Source organism: Hippopotamus amphibius, chromosome 16 (genome assembly GCF_030028045.1).
Source record: "Hippopotamus amphibius kiboko isolate mHipAmp2 chromosome 16, mHipAmp2.hap2, whole genome shotgun sequence".
NCBI classification, from domain to species: Eukaryota; Metazoa; Chordata; class Mammalia; order Artiodactyla; family Hippopotamidae; genus Hippopotamus; species Hippopotamus amphibius.
Window position 1 is genome coordinate 214029 of NC_080201.1, and position 15943 is coordinate 229971.

The 15943-nt window shown below is 59.4% G+C and overlaps 1 protein-coding gene across 6 annotated transcripts in view; it reads right to left on the minus strand.

The window, feature by feature from the left end:
* Nucleotides 1-13774, minus strand: part of SPIRE2 (spire type actin nucleation factor 2) — a 29980-nt gene extending 16206 nt beyond the window's left edge. For 2 of the 6 annotated variants that reach the window (XM_057710660.1, XM_057710663.1), the window contains exons 1-2: nucleotides 13417-13772; nucleotides 3596-3636 (exon numbers count right to left, since the gene is read on the minus strand). In XM_057710660.1, coding sequence (XP_057566643.1) covers nucleotides 3596-3636; nucleotides 13417-13687 — 312 coding nt within the window. In that variant the 5' untranslated portion in view covers nucleotides 13688-13772. Of the gene's footprint in view, nucleotides 1-3595; nucleotides 3637-13416 lie in introns of all 6 variants that reach the window. The other 4 variants (XM_057710661.1, XM_057710662.1, XM_057710664.1 and 1 more) reach the window with 3 other exon arrangements.
* Nucleotides 13775-15943: the final 2169 nt, after the last annotated feature.

The window sequence follows — 15943 nt, forward strand, 5'->3', positions numbered from 1 at the left end:
TGCTCACGCACAGGCGGGGAGACATACTTGGGAGGGGCGCCGGGGTGGGGGCCCGCGGCGGGCCTGGGTCCCAGCCACCGCAGGAAAAGGTCCCCAAATGCAACGGCCGCTGTCCTGGGGGCGGGGGAGGCGGGGATGCGCTGAGGGCCACCCGAACGGGGAACGCGGTGCCCCCTGCGGCAGGGCCACTGTGGAGAACCCTGGCTGTGGCAAGTGCTTTACCGCGGGACTGCAGTTGCTCTCCAGGGGGTTTAACCAAGAGAGAGGAGAATCGCGTATGCACAGAAGTTGTGAGCGCGGCGGTGTACATCGGAACCCTAGTCAGTTGTGTGGAGCCCTGGACCCCTCGCCCTGCCGGGAACCAGGACTCCAGGCTGCTGGGCTCCGGGTACGCGGAGCTCTAGGCCAGACTGCAGCCACAGGGCACAGGCCCCTGGCTCCCGGCCGGCATGGGGGTGGGGTTCAAGGAGCACGGGAACTTTGGGAAAGTTGGAAAAGGTCTGTATTCTTGAGTATGGTGTTGGTTACATGGTATACACATTGGTGGGACTTGCCAAACGTAAAGTTTACCTGTAACAAGTTTATTTAAAAAAAGACAGAGAGGCAACCTAATGAAACATTAGCTTTTCATGTGCTATAACAGTATATTTTAAATCAGAGGGGAAAGACTAGCTTATGGAACAAATGCTGCTGGAGTCATTGTTTAATGACACGATAAAGTTCGACACTGGAACTCACAAAAAGTGAGATCCCCTCCCTTAAGTATTTTAAGCTGTGTATAAATTTCAACGTATACAAATTTAACCTGAAAAAGAAAAACCTAAAAAATAATTGGACCTGTGTAGGGGGGAGGGGGTGGGGTCACCAGGGCACAGGTGGGGAGGGACCGGGCGGGGCCCACAGGGAACAGGTGTGTCCTTAGCTGTGGGGCCCCCCATACTTTGTATATGCTTGAATGCTTTCTCCATAATACGTTTTTTAAAAAGCAGATTAGCACATTAGAAATCTGAGTCCTGCGGTAGAGAGACCTCTTCACCCTGCTTTCAGTTTTACTTGGCAGGGAACCCTGTTTTCACAGACTGCCATTAACATCTAGGAATCGGGTTCTGTGGAGGATGGTCATCTGTGCCAGTGCACGCGGCAGTCCCTGCTCACGCATCGCCCGGGGTGCAGGTCTGCCCTACAGGGTGGTGCCAGGAGGGAAGCAGTGCCCGCCAGCGGCTCAGCCGAGCGTGAGGAGTGAGAGCAAGGCAGCTGCTTGCAGCGTGCACAGCACTTTGTTTTTATGTTTGAAACAGCTTTCGTGGTTTCCTTTGATGACAACAAAAGATACACACACCCTCAAATGACAACAGCTCTTTGCCACTTAACCGTGCCACGAGCCTCGAGGTAACTCTCGTTTCACAAGTGGGGCTGAGACACGGAGCATCAGTCTCCCGCCCAGGGGTCAGGCTGGCCCGCAGCCTGTGCCCTGGCCTCGTGCTGGCGGGCACAGCCGCACCCTCGTCAGGCACGTGCGGGCCACCTGGCAGCCGGGGCCCTTTTGGCCTCTCCTCTTGTTTCCTGCGAGCCCCCTCCAACCCCCGCCCCCCAGCCCCCAAGGGAACAGACCAGAGCAGAGCTTAAGGACAGGGGTGAGTGCCAGAGCTGAGCAGGGGACAGGGCACAAGAACAGGCTTTCCCTGTCCCGCAGGAACGCCTCAGAAGACGCCCTGAGCCTGGAGGGGGTGTAGGGGGGTCAGCCTGGCTCAAGGGACGCGTGGAGAGAGCAAGGCCCCGGTGGGAGCAAAGTTCCAGTGACAGTTAACAACGCTCCCAGCCTGGAAGTGTCTTATCTCTCCCTCAGGAGGCAAGGGTCAGACCCGGCTCCAAGCCGCACCCTAGAACCATGAGTCAGGGGCCTGAAGGCTGAAGGCCGGTCACACCTGACAGGTGACCGAAGGGCCCTGGCCGGGGCCGGTGGAGTCCCTGGAGTAGTGGGATCTCCAGGAAGTGCCCGGATGCCTCTTGGGCCCGCTGGGTGGGTGAGGGCCTCACGTCACACACGTTCCCACCGATCCTTTCTTGGCCCAGAGGCAGGCGCTGGGAAGGAGATGGCGGTGGGAGTGAGCTCCCAGCCCGCAGGGTCTGCCCCACAGTCCTGCCGACCCCAGGGGTGGCCCTGAGCCAGGCTCTCCGGAGGGGACCCCGTACCCCGCGGGGCAGGGCAGGCGAGGGGCGGGCAGCACAGCTCCCCCGCCCGCGGGCCTCGCAGGCCCTCTGGGTCGCTGGCCTGTGCTGGCCTCACACCAGGGAAAGGGTTACGCGGCTTAGAGCCTCTTGTCCGATCGCTGCTGGAGGGAGAGACGCTGGAGCCTCTCCCGAAGGCAGAGGCCCCCGGCTGCCCGCTGAGGGGACGTCGGGGCAGCCGGCCAGCCTCAGGACCCTGCGCCCTGCCCGCCCCCGGCAGCGCGGGAAGCAGGCCCCCGTGGGCCCAGCGGGCCGGCCCGGCGATGGGCCCGAGGTGCGAGAATCCAGGAATCCAGGCAGACGGCGCCGGAGGCGGCCCGGCCCGCCTCGCTCAGGCGGGGCGCTCAGCTGGATTCCCGCACCTCCGGGCACAACAGTCCAGACCGGACCGCGGCTTACAAAGCTCCTTGTGAATATTTTCAGAACTGAAAACAACAGGCCCCCTTTGGAGCGGGAGGCGGTGAACGCAAGTCTGCCTGGAGACTGTGGGCAGCAGCTTGGCGGCGCGAGCTGTGCAGAGCAATGAAGGCGGCTCTTGAACATACGTGGCCGGGGTCTTCCCACCCAAATTCCAGAACACTGCACAGCACAGTTCACAGCAATCCTGCGGAAATCCGTGTCGCGTAGACAGCAGGGCCTGCACCCCGCCAGAGGGGGCGTCCCATCCCTGACCTTATCAAGAGGTGCCAGCACGTGGTGATTAGAAACAGTCAGAAAACTCTGGGATGGTTTCATTATTGTTTTTAAATTCTTCACAACAGACCACATGTCCCCTTTTGGCCTGTGTCCACCCCCTTGCTATATTTTAATATATAAATATGGATCTGCACAAAACTGTTTTTTATAACTCAGTGGAATGGTGAACATCGAATTCAGTTACCTGGGGGTGGACATATAGGACGGGAGACACGGGAAGAGGTCCTGCTGGTGAGGTTTGCGTACTGGGGGTGGGGGGAGCTCCGGGACATTGGCTATGGGCTGCTTTTCCTGTTTGTCCCCCAGACCCAATCCCTGTCCGACACTCTGTGACCAGGGAGCCCCAGAAACCACGTCACCTTGGCCTCCTCGCCCCTCTGGTCAGCGGGAGGCCCCTTCAGGAGCCTGGGGGGTCACAGGGGAGAGGAAGGTGGGTACCTCACTTCCCCTGCACTTCAGGCCCACCGAGTCCACACCACCCTCACCTCCGTCACCGCCTGCCCTCTGGGCACAATCTCCCCATCAAGCCCTTCTTCTAAGCCACTGAGCATTTATCCTCGGGTCCTGACTCACAGGAACAACTGTACAGCTATGCATTTTCTAATTTATGTTATACAATATACCTAACTGTTAACATGTATCAAGTAAACAAAGTTTGTTTTTAAAGTACCTGGGCTTCCGAGTTGGCTGGCAACACCATCGTTGTGGGCCCTGCAAGGGGAGAGAAGAGGCAGTGAGGACCACTTTCAGTGTCCCCGGGACCCGACACACAGGGCCACCCCCCATCCTCCCCCCCTTCAGGAACACACAGCACATCTCCCGAGGTCTCCATCAGAAACCAGAAAGCTGAGCCATCGGTCACTGGACAGACACCCACAAGACCCAGCTCTGAGCTGGATGCCAGGTGAGCCCTGCAGCCCTGACCCGGGGCGGATGGTCAGCTGGCAAAGTCAGCCCCTGCCCGCCCCGAAGTGACCACTGAGAGGGGAACAGCCAGCAGGGCCATGGAGTCCATCCCGCCCCCTCGGGAAGCAAGGCTGGGGCCCCAAGTGAAAGGGGAGAGAGGAAGTAGCCGGGGGCAGCTCCGCTCAGCCAGGCCTGAGGAGAGCCCTCACGCTCAGAAGCCGTGCGCCCCCACGTCGGAGTCAGATGAGAAACCCGGGCGCGGTAGGAAGGGCAGGCTTTGCCGCAGCGTTCCCAGGAGCTGCGCGGAGTGAGCGGGCACCTGGCCACCACCTCCGGATTGGGGATTTCTCCCCAGACTGCCAGCACCGCTGCCAGAGAGTCAGAGCCCCCGGGTGAAGCCCCGCTGCTGCACTGGCCTCCAGACATTTCATTATGTTTATTCGTATCCACGGCACTGAGCTGGCACGTTCACAAGCACTCACTCATGTAACCGGTATATAACCTGGGAGGTAGATGGTTATGGTACCCATGTCACAGATTAAGAAACAGAGGCCCAAGGGGGTGAGCTCATCTGCCCTAAGGTGTCACAGAGAGTAAGTGGTGGGGCCGGGTGCAGCCAGGCTGGGGGACACCAGAATCTGTGCTCCAGCCACTTCCTGAGCCACCCCTGGGCCTCCCAAGAGGCCGGGCTGGACGAGACACAGAAAACCCACCTCCTTCCACAGGCTTCCTGGACTGAAGCACGCGGAACTGTGTTAGGGTATGAATTTCAGCTGCCTTAAATAGAGGTAGATTAAAAAACACAAACCATGAAATTCTCTGTGAAGCGAACCTGCTAGCTCTGCAAATACTTTCAAAATGCCATCGGGAGACAGGAAGATTGCCAGAGATGAAGGGCGTTTGCGTCAGGCGGGTCCGTTACAATCATGGAGAACACTGCGCTCCCAGCAGCAGCGGAGTTAATGGAACAGTGAGTGTCTGACGTGTGCTTCAGCCCCGGTCTGGTGTTCAGTGAGAGTCTGTCACTGTGACTGGATGGAAGCCGTGGAAGGGGGAGAAGCAGCCTCGACAAAGGTGCTTCCTGGAGGGGCCAGGGCCCCGAGTTACCCTGATATCAAGGGGGCAGCCAGCCGCCCGCGCGCTTTACAAACCCAGCACGGTCTGGGAGGTGAGTGTTCAGCCACCCAAGTGCAGTTTAAGTCACAAGGACTTGGGGGCCTTTGGGTTTTGCACAGCGAGGGGCCCCCCTCCCTCAGCGGTTCTGTACCCAGCGCTTTGCTGCAAAGCTAACAAATGACTTCTCGTGGCTTCAGTTTGCACAGACACCCCACTGAGGCTGGTGCCTCGGCTCTCTCTTCACAGATGAGGAAACGGAAGCTGAGAGACGCATTTACCAAGACCACACAGCCAGCAAATGGTAGAGCTGGGAACCCCCACCAGTTGCAGCCAGACCCCAGGTGCACCCTCCTGACCCCCAGAACTGCCACAACTTGGTTACCAAGCTGGCCACACGGCATCCTGCAAACTACCTTAGGCTTATTTAAAAACCTCTCTCTGGGGGAGAGCACAGGGACCCAGACAGATGCCAGGACCGTCTACTGATGCCACATTGAGGTGGGAGCCAGAGGCAGGCCACCTGGTTTCCGTGGCTTCACCCTCCACCTGGGGCCACGTGCAGCCTCACCAAGATGTGCTGGGAAGGAAAGCTGCTCTGGTTTCTTCCGTAAAATAACAAATGAGGAGAAAGCAAGAAGCGAGGGCGTTTTCTTGGAAAGGATCCTGTGATAGTAAAAGAAGACAGGTTTTATTTGGGGGAGAGAAATCTGTGAGGACTCTGCAGCCTGGAATTCCCGGGGGGTTTCACGGAGAGGTGCCTGCACTCACCCAGCAGGTGCGGGGTGGTGTGTGTGGTGCCTGGCAGCCCCAGACCCCGTCTGCCGGGGGCGCGGTTGTGAGGAGCTCTGGACACCTGTGGTTATGAGTCTGGGGGTCCTGCCTCCCTGACTGCAGAGAACAGGTGAGGTATAGATACAGACACCTCTAGGGGCAGTGCCTGGGGAGGATGTGGGGAAGGTGGCCGTCCACTGATGATGACCCGGCCCGAGGCCATCCTGCCTGCGGCTCTCTGGGCTTGGGGTCAGGACGGGGAGTGGCCTTGGAGGAGCCCATGCCTGCCCTCTTCACCTCCAACGTCTTCACTCTAGAGATGAGGTTTTGAAAGCACGGGGCCACCTGAAGCCAGGAGGACATATCTGCTCGAAACCCAGGAAGCTGTTTGTTCAGCAAATGGGTCAAAGGTGCCCTGTGTTTGTGGCAGGTCCTTCCTCCTCCAGCTCGCTTCTGCCATAAACTCACACATCACCTACTGGGTGTGGTTTCCTCTCCTGCAAGCAAGAGCCTAGGAAGCGAGTCAGTCCCCGGGGAGACCCAGGTCGGGGGGCGTGATGGCCAGAGCATTGCCTGCCCCTCAGCAATAGGGGCTCAGTGAGTCCCTGCATTTTCGCGAAAGTGCTGGTTAAGGGAGGCCTGGGGCTTCTCGGCTCCTGCACAGCTTTCACGCCAACCCCTGCCCGCTTGTCTTGGGGACAGCCCCAGGGAGACCTGACTGCTGGGCACAGCAGACAGGCAGCAGCCCTAGTGCTGATGCGCCGAGTTCTAACTGAGCTGTCCTCCGCGTGGCAAACACGCTCACCTGGGCTTCCGGAGCGCTGCTCAGGGACTAGGCCGCTGAGTCCTCGCTGTGGACCCACAGCACAGCCCAGAGCGGGTGAGGACGTCCCCCAGGTCACCTGGCAGAGACTCAGCCCCAGCTGGCCTGGCTCTGAAGCCGACCCCTGGAACAGGCGATTCACCAGAAGATGGAGTGAGTAGTCCAGCACTGGAGATGCCCCAGCAAGAGCCGGAGGCCCCCTTGGTAGGGCGTGGCCCGGGGTCCCAGAGTGGGTCCCGGGACCAGAAGCATCAGCGCCGTTGGGGACCTGTTATAAATGCAGATTCTCAGGCCCTCCTGGGCAGAATCAGACACCCCAGGGTGGGACGCAGCATTCTGTGGGTCTAACGTGCCCACCAGTGGACAAGAGCTGGGGGGACTCTAATTTCAGAAGCCAGGCTCTACTGATGCTGCTGGCAGATCCAGGCGGTAGGAAGTGTCCATTCTACCCCCATGACTCTCCCCTCTGTGGTCAGCAGAATAATGGCCCCCCAACCTGTCACATTCCAATCCCCTCGGCCCACGGACACAGTATGTTATGTTGCAAGGGGAGCCTGGGGTCCGGACGGAGGTCAAGTTGTTAATCAGCTGACCTTAAGGCAGAGGGGTTATCCTGGATTTTAAGAGGGTATATTTGTGTAAGTAGTAAGTTTGTATAATTTGTTACCACAGCCATAGGAAACTCTTATTCCCTGATTTTTAAAAATTAATTAATTAATTTATTTATTGGCTGTGTTGGGTCTTTGTTGCTGCACACAGGCTTTCTCTAGTTGCGGTGAGTGGGGGCTACTCTTCGTTGTGCGCAGGCTTCTCGTTGCGGAGCACGGGCTCTAGGCGCGAGGGCTTCAGTAGTTGCGACACATGGGCTCAATGATTGTGGCTCATGGGCTCTAGAGCACAGGTTCAGTCGTTGTGGCGCATGGGCTTAGTTGCTCTGCGGCATGTGGGATCTTCCTGGAGCAGGGATCGAACCCGTGTCCCCTGCACTGGCAGGCAGATTCTTAGCCACTGCGCCACCAGGGAAGCCCCTTACTCCCTGATTTTAAACTGCTTCGCTTGCTTGCATTCTCCAACCCCTGTGGAGAGGCTGCGGGAAGATGTCTGAGTAGACACTGAACCAAGGGGGGTTCCAGGCGGAGGCGAGACAGTGGTGGGCACAGGCACCCTGCGCTCAGCGCAGGCTCTTCTGCCTAATTACCGGGGTGTCAGCTCCAGGCCGCCTCCTCCTTGACTGGGCTGTACCTGGAGGGCAAACTGCCTCTGAGGAGTCTAACAGCATCCCAGGGAAACCCTAGCAGCGGACACTCAGTGGCATATCTGCTTAGACGGCCACGTCCTGGGACCAGACCAATCAGTACGCATCACTCCCTTTGGTACCTCTGCCCCATGCTCGGCCCTGGCACTCAACAGCTGATTCTGTCCCGCGGACCGAGGACCGCCTCTGCGTGAAGACCTGGGTAACAGGCACTGGGGCCCTCTGAGCCAAGCCTCCAGGGCACACAGGTCCCCCAAGGACCCCTAAGGCTCCAGGCCTCTCCTAGAAGCACAGGGCAGAACTGGCAAGCGGCCGGGTGAGCTGCGGGCTGAGCTTACCGTGGGGTCGTTTGTGAGGGGACCCGGGCACGGGTATGTCACAGGCGTCCCAACAGGGAACACAGCGCGTCGAGGGACTGCCTTCCTGAGGTAACGCCTGCTCACAGGTGAGACGGAATCACAATGCTATCTACACACACACCAGCTCACACGGTCACACCCAGACAGGCGCCCTTCCCACACGCGCAGTCCTGCATCCTCGCCACACCCGCCCGCCCCACGGGGTGCCTTCGGCCCTCAGCCCCCATTTTCTGAAGCGGGTGCTTGGCGTTCTCTGGGGTGGAGGATGTTTTACATCAACTACTGTGCATCAGAGCCGCTCCCGGGCCCCTGACTCCCGTCGTCCTGCTCTGCGCCCACCGCGTGAACCCGCAGCAGGTGCTTCCCCAGCTGCGTCTGGGTGAGGTGCACATGGGGACACGCAAGCAGGACCAGGACACCCCGAAAGCCAGTGCCTCCCCCGGCCAGGAACGTCCCAAGGCTCCACAGAAACCCACACAGCCTCGGGGGCCGTTGCTATCAAACCCCCATTTCACAGAGAATGAAACTGAGACACCCAGAGGCCTAAGTAACTTCCCGAGGTCAGGCAGGGGTGGGCATGAGCCAGGCTAAGTCTGCTCGCCAGCCATGTCCCCACCTCTGCCAAGGGGGACTGCACGGCTGCTTTACTTCCTGAACCTCAGTTTTCTCATCTGTACGATGGGCTCTTGGCAGGGCCTCCCTTGCTCCCGTCTCCCTGGATGGCGAGGCAGAGCCACTGCACCCCTGCACCATGTCTTGATGGGGTGGCCCTCACAGGAGCAAAGGGCCCGGGAGGACCCCTGCGAGAGAGCAAGGGTGGGGGCAGCTTCAGTGGGGGTTCAAGAGACAGGAAACAAAAGCCACATGGGAGGGACCTGGTTGAAAGAAAATGTTTCAGCCAGAAATACTCTAGCTGCCAGGAGGAGATTCAGGGACGTATGCTCTCCTCGGAAGCAGGATTTCATCTTTCCAGCCAGCGTTTCCTCTTCCCACGTTGCTGGACATTCATCCCTCACCTGTACGTCCATCCATGTGAAAAACCATTTAAAAAGATACAGGCAAGGGACTTCCCTGGTGGCACAATGGTTAAGAATCCACCTGCCAATGCAGGGTTCCATCCCTGGTCTGGGAAATCCCACGTGCCACGGGGCAACTAAGCCCATGCGCCACAACTACTGAGCCTGAGCTCTACAGCCCATGAGCCACAACGACTGGGCTCACGCACTGCAACTGCTGAAGCCCGTGCACCTAGAGCCTGTGCTCCACAACAAGAGAAGCCACTGCACTGAGAAGCCTGTGCACTGCGATGAAGAGTAGCCCCTGTTCTCTGCAACTCGAGAAAGTCTGCACCCAGCAAAGAAGACCCAATGCAGCCAAAAACAAGTAAATAAATAAAATAATAAATAAATCTTTTTAAAAAATAAATAAATAAAAATAAAAAGATACAGGCAAGCTAAAGAGAGTCCCCAGACACTCAGGAGGCGACTTGCCAGTGAGGCCCAGCACGTCCAGCTTGAGCGCTTGGAGCCCACAGGACACACAGCGCTGCCCGGAACACCGAGGTCCCACTTCAGCTCCTGAGGGGGGACACGCTCCGCCAGGAGACACGTGAACGGGTGTCTCCCGTGGGCACAGGCGGCGCCACGTACACACGCAGTGACAGCAGCACAGAAACAGTAGCAGCAGTAGGGCAACAGCACCGTGTGCGTCTGTGTGCGCGTCTGTGTGCGCGTCTGTGTGTGTGCGTCTGTGTGCGCGTCTGTGTGCGCGTCTGTGTGTGCGCGCGTCTGTGTGCGCGTCTGTGTGTGCGTGTCTGTGCGCGCGTCTGTGTGTGCGCGCGTCTGTGTGTGTGTCTGTGTGCACAGGTCCCTGGGCCCAGGGTAGATGTGGGCTCTGTACGGATGTCCCTCGTGAGTCCTCCCCCTCCCCGGGCACGTGCCACTCTCACCCTGGTTTATGGAGGAGGAATGGGGGCCCCAGCTGCCTCCCTGCCTACTGGGCTGCAGGTAAAGAGGCGGAGAGAGAATGACGAAGCTCCCAACACAGGGATGCCCAGGCCCAGCACGGGACAAACTAAGTCGTCTCTATGCTTGGACTCAGGGCTGCAAACGAGCTGAACGGGGAAGGCCTTGCCTCCAGGCAGCGGTGGGCTGCAAAGGGGAAACTTCACCCTGGAGACAGGGGCCCGTGCTTGGGGTGGGGGGGTGGCTGGAGGAGGCGGCGGCCTCCCAGCTACAGGCGGAAAAGGACAGAGCGGGAGGAGGGCTGCAGGAGCAGGTGTGCCCTGGTGCACAGGTCATGTGAGCACCCAGGCATGAAGAGTGGGGCCTGTGAAACATTCTAGCATCAAAACTGACAAGAAAAAACCCCAGAAAAGTAGGGCAGAGTGTAAGTTAGCGTCAGCAGAATGGAGAAGGTCGGAGGTGAAAGGAGGACTAGCCCCATCAACACCCCACACCCACCCTCTGTCTGCCCAAGGGGGTTTTCATGGTGGAGAGCCCGGTGGGTGGCGGTGGCAGAGAAAAGTCTGTGTTTCCCCGCAGATGTCTGCTAGGAGGGCAGGAGGTCTCAAGTGAGGTGAGAGCCAAGAGCCCTGCTTTGGGGGGCCTGCCCTAGAGGCATCAGGCAGACAAATGCCACCGAAAGTGTCCCAGGGTCAATGACCACTGGCCACGCTGCATGTAAGGAATGGGCTTTGCCTCAGGGAACGGTCAGCACATGAGCTGCCCAGAGATGCCTGATGGAGTTTCTTGCCTCAATTAAAAAACACAACAAAACAAAACAAAAACCCTTCCCGTCAGGAGGTTTTGATAATAGCCTCTTAAAAATAACTCCACTGCTAGCCTGTTTTTCATTTTCCCACTTGGAAAGGGGTGCTTCCAAGCGGTTAGGAAGAAGTCTTCAGACTTTTGCCAATTGGGAAGTTTACTTGAGTCAGTAAGGTTTAGTTTGGTTGATTTCTTTTCTTTTCTTCCCTTCTTCTTTTTGCCCCCCACAGGGCATGTGGGATCTTAGTTCCCTGACCAGGAATCCAACATGTACCCCCTGCAGTGGAAGTGCAGAGTCTCAACCACTGGACCCCCAGGGAAGTCCCTGGTTGTTCATTTCTTTAAAGTTATTTTAAACACTAACTTAATGCCTACATATACCAGAACTTGGTGAAGGAGGATGGGAACCTTTTTCTCGCCTACGATTACAGCATGAGATAAAAGTGCATCTTTCAGTGAATCCACTGATCACTCAAGTCCCAGAGAGATGCTGGGTTAGCTACCTTCGGGAGAAAGCTGGTCTAAAGTTTCAGCTGATTCACGAAAGTTCAACAAGGACAGAAGAGAAAGTTCAGGGTAATCTATTTTTCTTAATCTTTAAAGAGGCAGCAAGTCACAAACCTCATCCACCTTTATGAGACATGTTTATGGACAGAAACCATAGATGGTATCTAATGGAAAATGAAACTGGGCTGCTCTGTGCCACGGGCTCCCCGTACAGGTCAGTGGAGAGTAGCCACACGTGAGCGCTGACCCTCAGCCTGGTCGAGCTCTGAGTATGAGGAAGCACAAGCGCGGGGCCTGCAGGCACCAGGAAGAAGGGGCCGACACAGCCCTGGGGCCGGAGAGTGGACAAAACCAGATGACCACCGTCCCCGAGGACGGCCCTCGTGGGCCACTGTGGACAGTACTGACTCCTCCACAGTCAGAGAGACGCAGGGACCGCTCAGTTCTAACCATCTACCAGGACTGGTGGCGAACCACTTACCACTCCATGCCTCAGTTTCCCTATCTTTAAAACCAGAGGGTCAGACCAGGCTGGCCCCTATAGTCCTGTCCTGCTCTGCAGTGCCAGAAGCCAGACCCTGGTTACACTGTTTGTCTCCAGGGATGAGGAGGGGCACAGGGAAGGTCTTCTACGGAGGAAACACAGATTTAAGAGAAAAGCGCTTGGTGAGTATGCAGTCTCCAGGGCCTCACCGGTGAGATGCAGCCGTCCTGTACCATGCTCTCGGCCCAGCCTCTGAAGACAGTGCACACAGGCATTGAGAGCATCAGTGCTGAATCCAAATCCTGCTGCTTCCTGTGCGACTTTGGGTAAGCCTGAGCCTCAGCTTACCCGCGCGTAAAATGGGAACCGTCCCATTTGAGTCCAACTCATTATTTTCTCCTGCCAAATAGTGCTTGTTGTGCAAAATACAGCGACTCTCAAGCGCCACACGGCTGCGGTGCTCAGGGAGGTGGGAGCAGCGCACGGAGATGAGAAGGAGCTTGTGGAGAAGCAGTGATGCTCCCCGGGGTGAGCAGGTTCAGCAGACCCCTCCGTTACCAAAGGAGCGGCTGCTTCTGGCCAGCTCTGCCCGGGTCCTTCCCTGCCCTCCACCCGTCTGCCCGTGGATGTGCGGACCCACCCCTCCAGCACACAGCAGCTGGCCTGTGTGCTTCCCCGAGGATATCACTTTGGGGGTGCTATCACCCTATGCTCCGTTCTCCAAGAAGAAAACTTTTTTCTTAAAAAGGCTAAAAATCACTTAAAGTCATCATTCTCCACAGACGTCAAGTATCTTTCAAGGGTTTCATTGTTGGTTCTCGTTCATGGTTAAGAGCAGAACACTAAGCAAGTTGTTCCCCAAATTTGACACATTCTCCTCGGTCTATTAAATCCTCCTACCCACGAAAACGAGCCCAAGGAAAACGTGTTCCCTTTCCTGCCGAAACACCTGTCCTGCAACTACCAGTCCAACTACCAGTCACTGGTGGGAAGGTCCGAGGGCTGCAGACCCCCGGGGGGAAGAAAGCAGCCCAGGTGGGGAGAACCGCGGGGAGGAGGGGCAGAATCCAGTCTCCCTGCTGAACGGCCTCAGGCAAGGAGCCAGGGCCCCTCTCCTCCCTAGCCAGGTGGGGGATCCAGGAAAGAGAGATGGGGGTGGGGGCCCCAGATCGAGAGAGTGATTTTCACGTCCATCAGAGGCAGAGAGGAAAAGCAGGGGCGGGGGGGCGGCGGCGCGGGTCCTAGTGGAGAGTTGGTGGGCTCCCAATCCTGAAAAGGGAGGAGAGGGAGGGCCCCCGGACCCCTAGACAGAGAAGGCGGAGGAGGGGCCTCCAGTGCGGCAGACGGAGAGCGCGGAAATGGGAGAGGGCGGCGGGTCCAGAGAGGGAAGGCGTGGGAAAGGGGGCGCCGGATCCGGGTCCAGGTCCAGCGGAGGGAGGGAGGGAGGGTTAGCAGCCCCTCCCCCGGGCGGACACCGCCCCCCCCCCCGCCCCCGGCCTCACCAGCCGCGCCGGGCTCCCGCCGCGCGCCGACCGAGCCGTCCCTGCGCAGGAGGATGTCCGCCGTGTCCCGGATGCGCCGCCGGCCGCCCGGCGCACCCCGCAGCCCGCGGCAGCACTGGAAGCACACGGCCCACGCCTGCTCCTCGTTGATGGGCTGCTCGTACGCCTTCAGCACCTCCTCCAGGGACAGCTCCCACGGCTCCGGCCGCCCGGCGCCCCCGGCCCGCCGCCCCGCCGCCGCGTCGCCGCTGGAGCTGCCGGCCCGGGCCATGGCCGCCCCATCATCGCCGCCTGCGCGCCCGGCCCGTTTCCATAACAGCCGCGCCGGGGCCGCCGCGCCCGCGAAGCGCGGGGGGCGGGTCCCGCGCCGCAGGCCGCTGCTTTGTCATCGCCGGGCCCCGCCCAGCGCGAGCGGCCGCAGGGGAAGGCGGGGGAGGGGGGAGGGGGAGGGGGGAGGGGAGGGGAAGGGAGGGGAGGGGAAGGGAGGGGAGGGGAAGGGAGGGGAGGGGAAGGGAGGGGAGGGAGGGATGGGGAAGGGAGGGGAGGGAGGGGAGGCGAGGGAGGGGAGGCGAGGGAGGCGGAGGGAAGGGGAGGCCCTTGGAGGGAGTGAGGCAGGTGGGAGGAGTGGGGAGGGGAGGAGGAGGGGGCAGAGGGGGAGGGGGAGGAGGCAGAGGGGGAGGGGAGGGGGAGGGGAGGGAGGGGACGGGGAAGTCCGATGGAGGGGTTGAGGCAGCTGGAGGGGCGCGGAGCTGGGCCAGAGGAGGGGGTGGAGAGGCCGGGATCGCGCTGCTGGGGGGCGCAGAGCAGGGAGGAGGAGAGGGGAGAGTGGGGGAGGGGGCGGGGGTGCGCAGGGCTGGGAGCCGCAGAGGGGCGCTCGGAGGCAGGCTCGTTGGGCGACGCGCTTCTCCCCGCCCTGCCCGCGAACCCACGCCGAGCTCTCGCGCGCGTGTCGGGCCAGCATCCAGCCCGAGGCGCCGCGGGGACTGCGGGCCCCCGGCGCGTGGGACGCTGGGCCGCGGGAGAGCCGGGGCGCCCGGGACTCCGGGAGGCGCAGACGGTGCCGCAGAGCCGGCTGGCGGGGCGACCGCAGGAGTCCCCACGCAGGGTGGTGAGCGGCAGGGAGACCCGCGTGGGAAGCACTTAATAAGCGCCCCTTGCCAGCGGGGGCGCGCGGCCGCGTGAAGGGCCCCGCCGTCGCCGTGGAACGGGAGCAGCGGCGCAGGTCGCCGGCGGTGGAGCCTCGCTCCGTCCCGGGCCTGCTGCCTTGGTCCGTGGAGGGGGGTGGGCACCGGCTCACAGGCTCCCCCGAGACCTCTTCAGCCGTGGTCGTCCCGGGTCGGGATAACCCGGCCAGGATGCGCTGCGAAGTAAGAGGCAAGAAGGCACGGGTCGTGCAGATTCCTGGAAATTTCTCTACGCCGCCGATTCTTTCAGGTCTGGGGTGGAACCTGGGACTTGAAAGCTCCCTGGAATTGTGAACAGAAACGACAGCAAAGCAGCAATTTCATCTCATTTGAAGGAGGTTGGGGGTAGGCTGTCCCCGGGGGCCCTAATGTCAGATGATCCCATCTGGAGTTTTAATCTTCCAACAGAAAGGAGTCTCGTAAAAAACTAATTGTACCAAAAGTTTTGGTGTTCAGTCGCTGGGCACGTCCACGCTTTCCTGGTTCTGGACGCTTCTACGGCCAAAAATCGCCCCAGCGCTGCCGCTTTATAGAAGGAAAGTTGGAGCCTGGCGTGCACGTTCTCCTGAGTGAATTGCAGGCACCTGGGACTCAGGCTGCTCTCCCTGCCTAATCTTTACCCACCCTAAACCCCCACCCGTGGTTGTCAGTAGGGGCAAGGGAGGATCTCCAGGTCTGTCTTGAAAGAGCAACAGCAAGAAACCCCAGTGGGGCGGTCCCACAGGGTCATCAGGAAAGGCCCTGACTCACAGCACCCGGTGCCCTCCCCGGTGTGGCGGTTCCTGATGGGCCCACGCCAGGGGGTGCTTTCTACTTTCAGATTCCGTGGGGATAAAGACTTCCACTCCGAACACCACCAACTCACTGGAAGTTGGGGTCATTGCTCCTAGCACTGGCCGAGCCAACCCTCCATTTCCTGGTGGTGGGAGCATCTCAGGAGGGGGCACCCTGGCCCCAGAGCAGAAGGTGGTAATTATGTAACTGGAAGCTTGGTTGGGTTGTAGCAAGAAGTACCTTCCCTGTTCTTCAAAGGGCCTCAGATTTCCCTAACCGGCCACATGGTTTTAGGATCTCATTTGATGAGCACAGGCCTTGATAAGGACCTCAGAGGCGACTGAAAAAAATGCACAATGTGAGAGTTGTGAATTCAGTTTTATTTGGGGCAACGTGGGGACTATAGCGCGGGAGAGCATTTCTGACAGCGCTGAGAAGCTGCTGCAGAGACGCAGGTGGCGGGTCACTGTTGTATATGATATTTAGGAAGGGGGGACGTGCAGTCACGCGCACACTGGCAGAGGCCTGCTGCTCGTCACAAGGACCAAATGTCACCAGGAATGATTTCA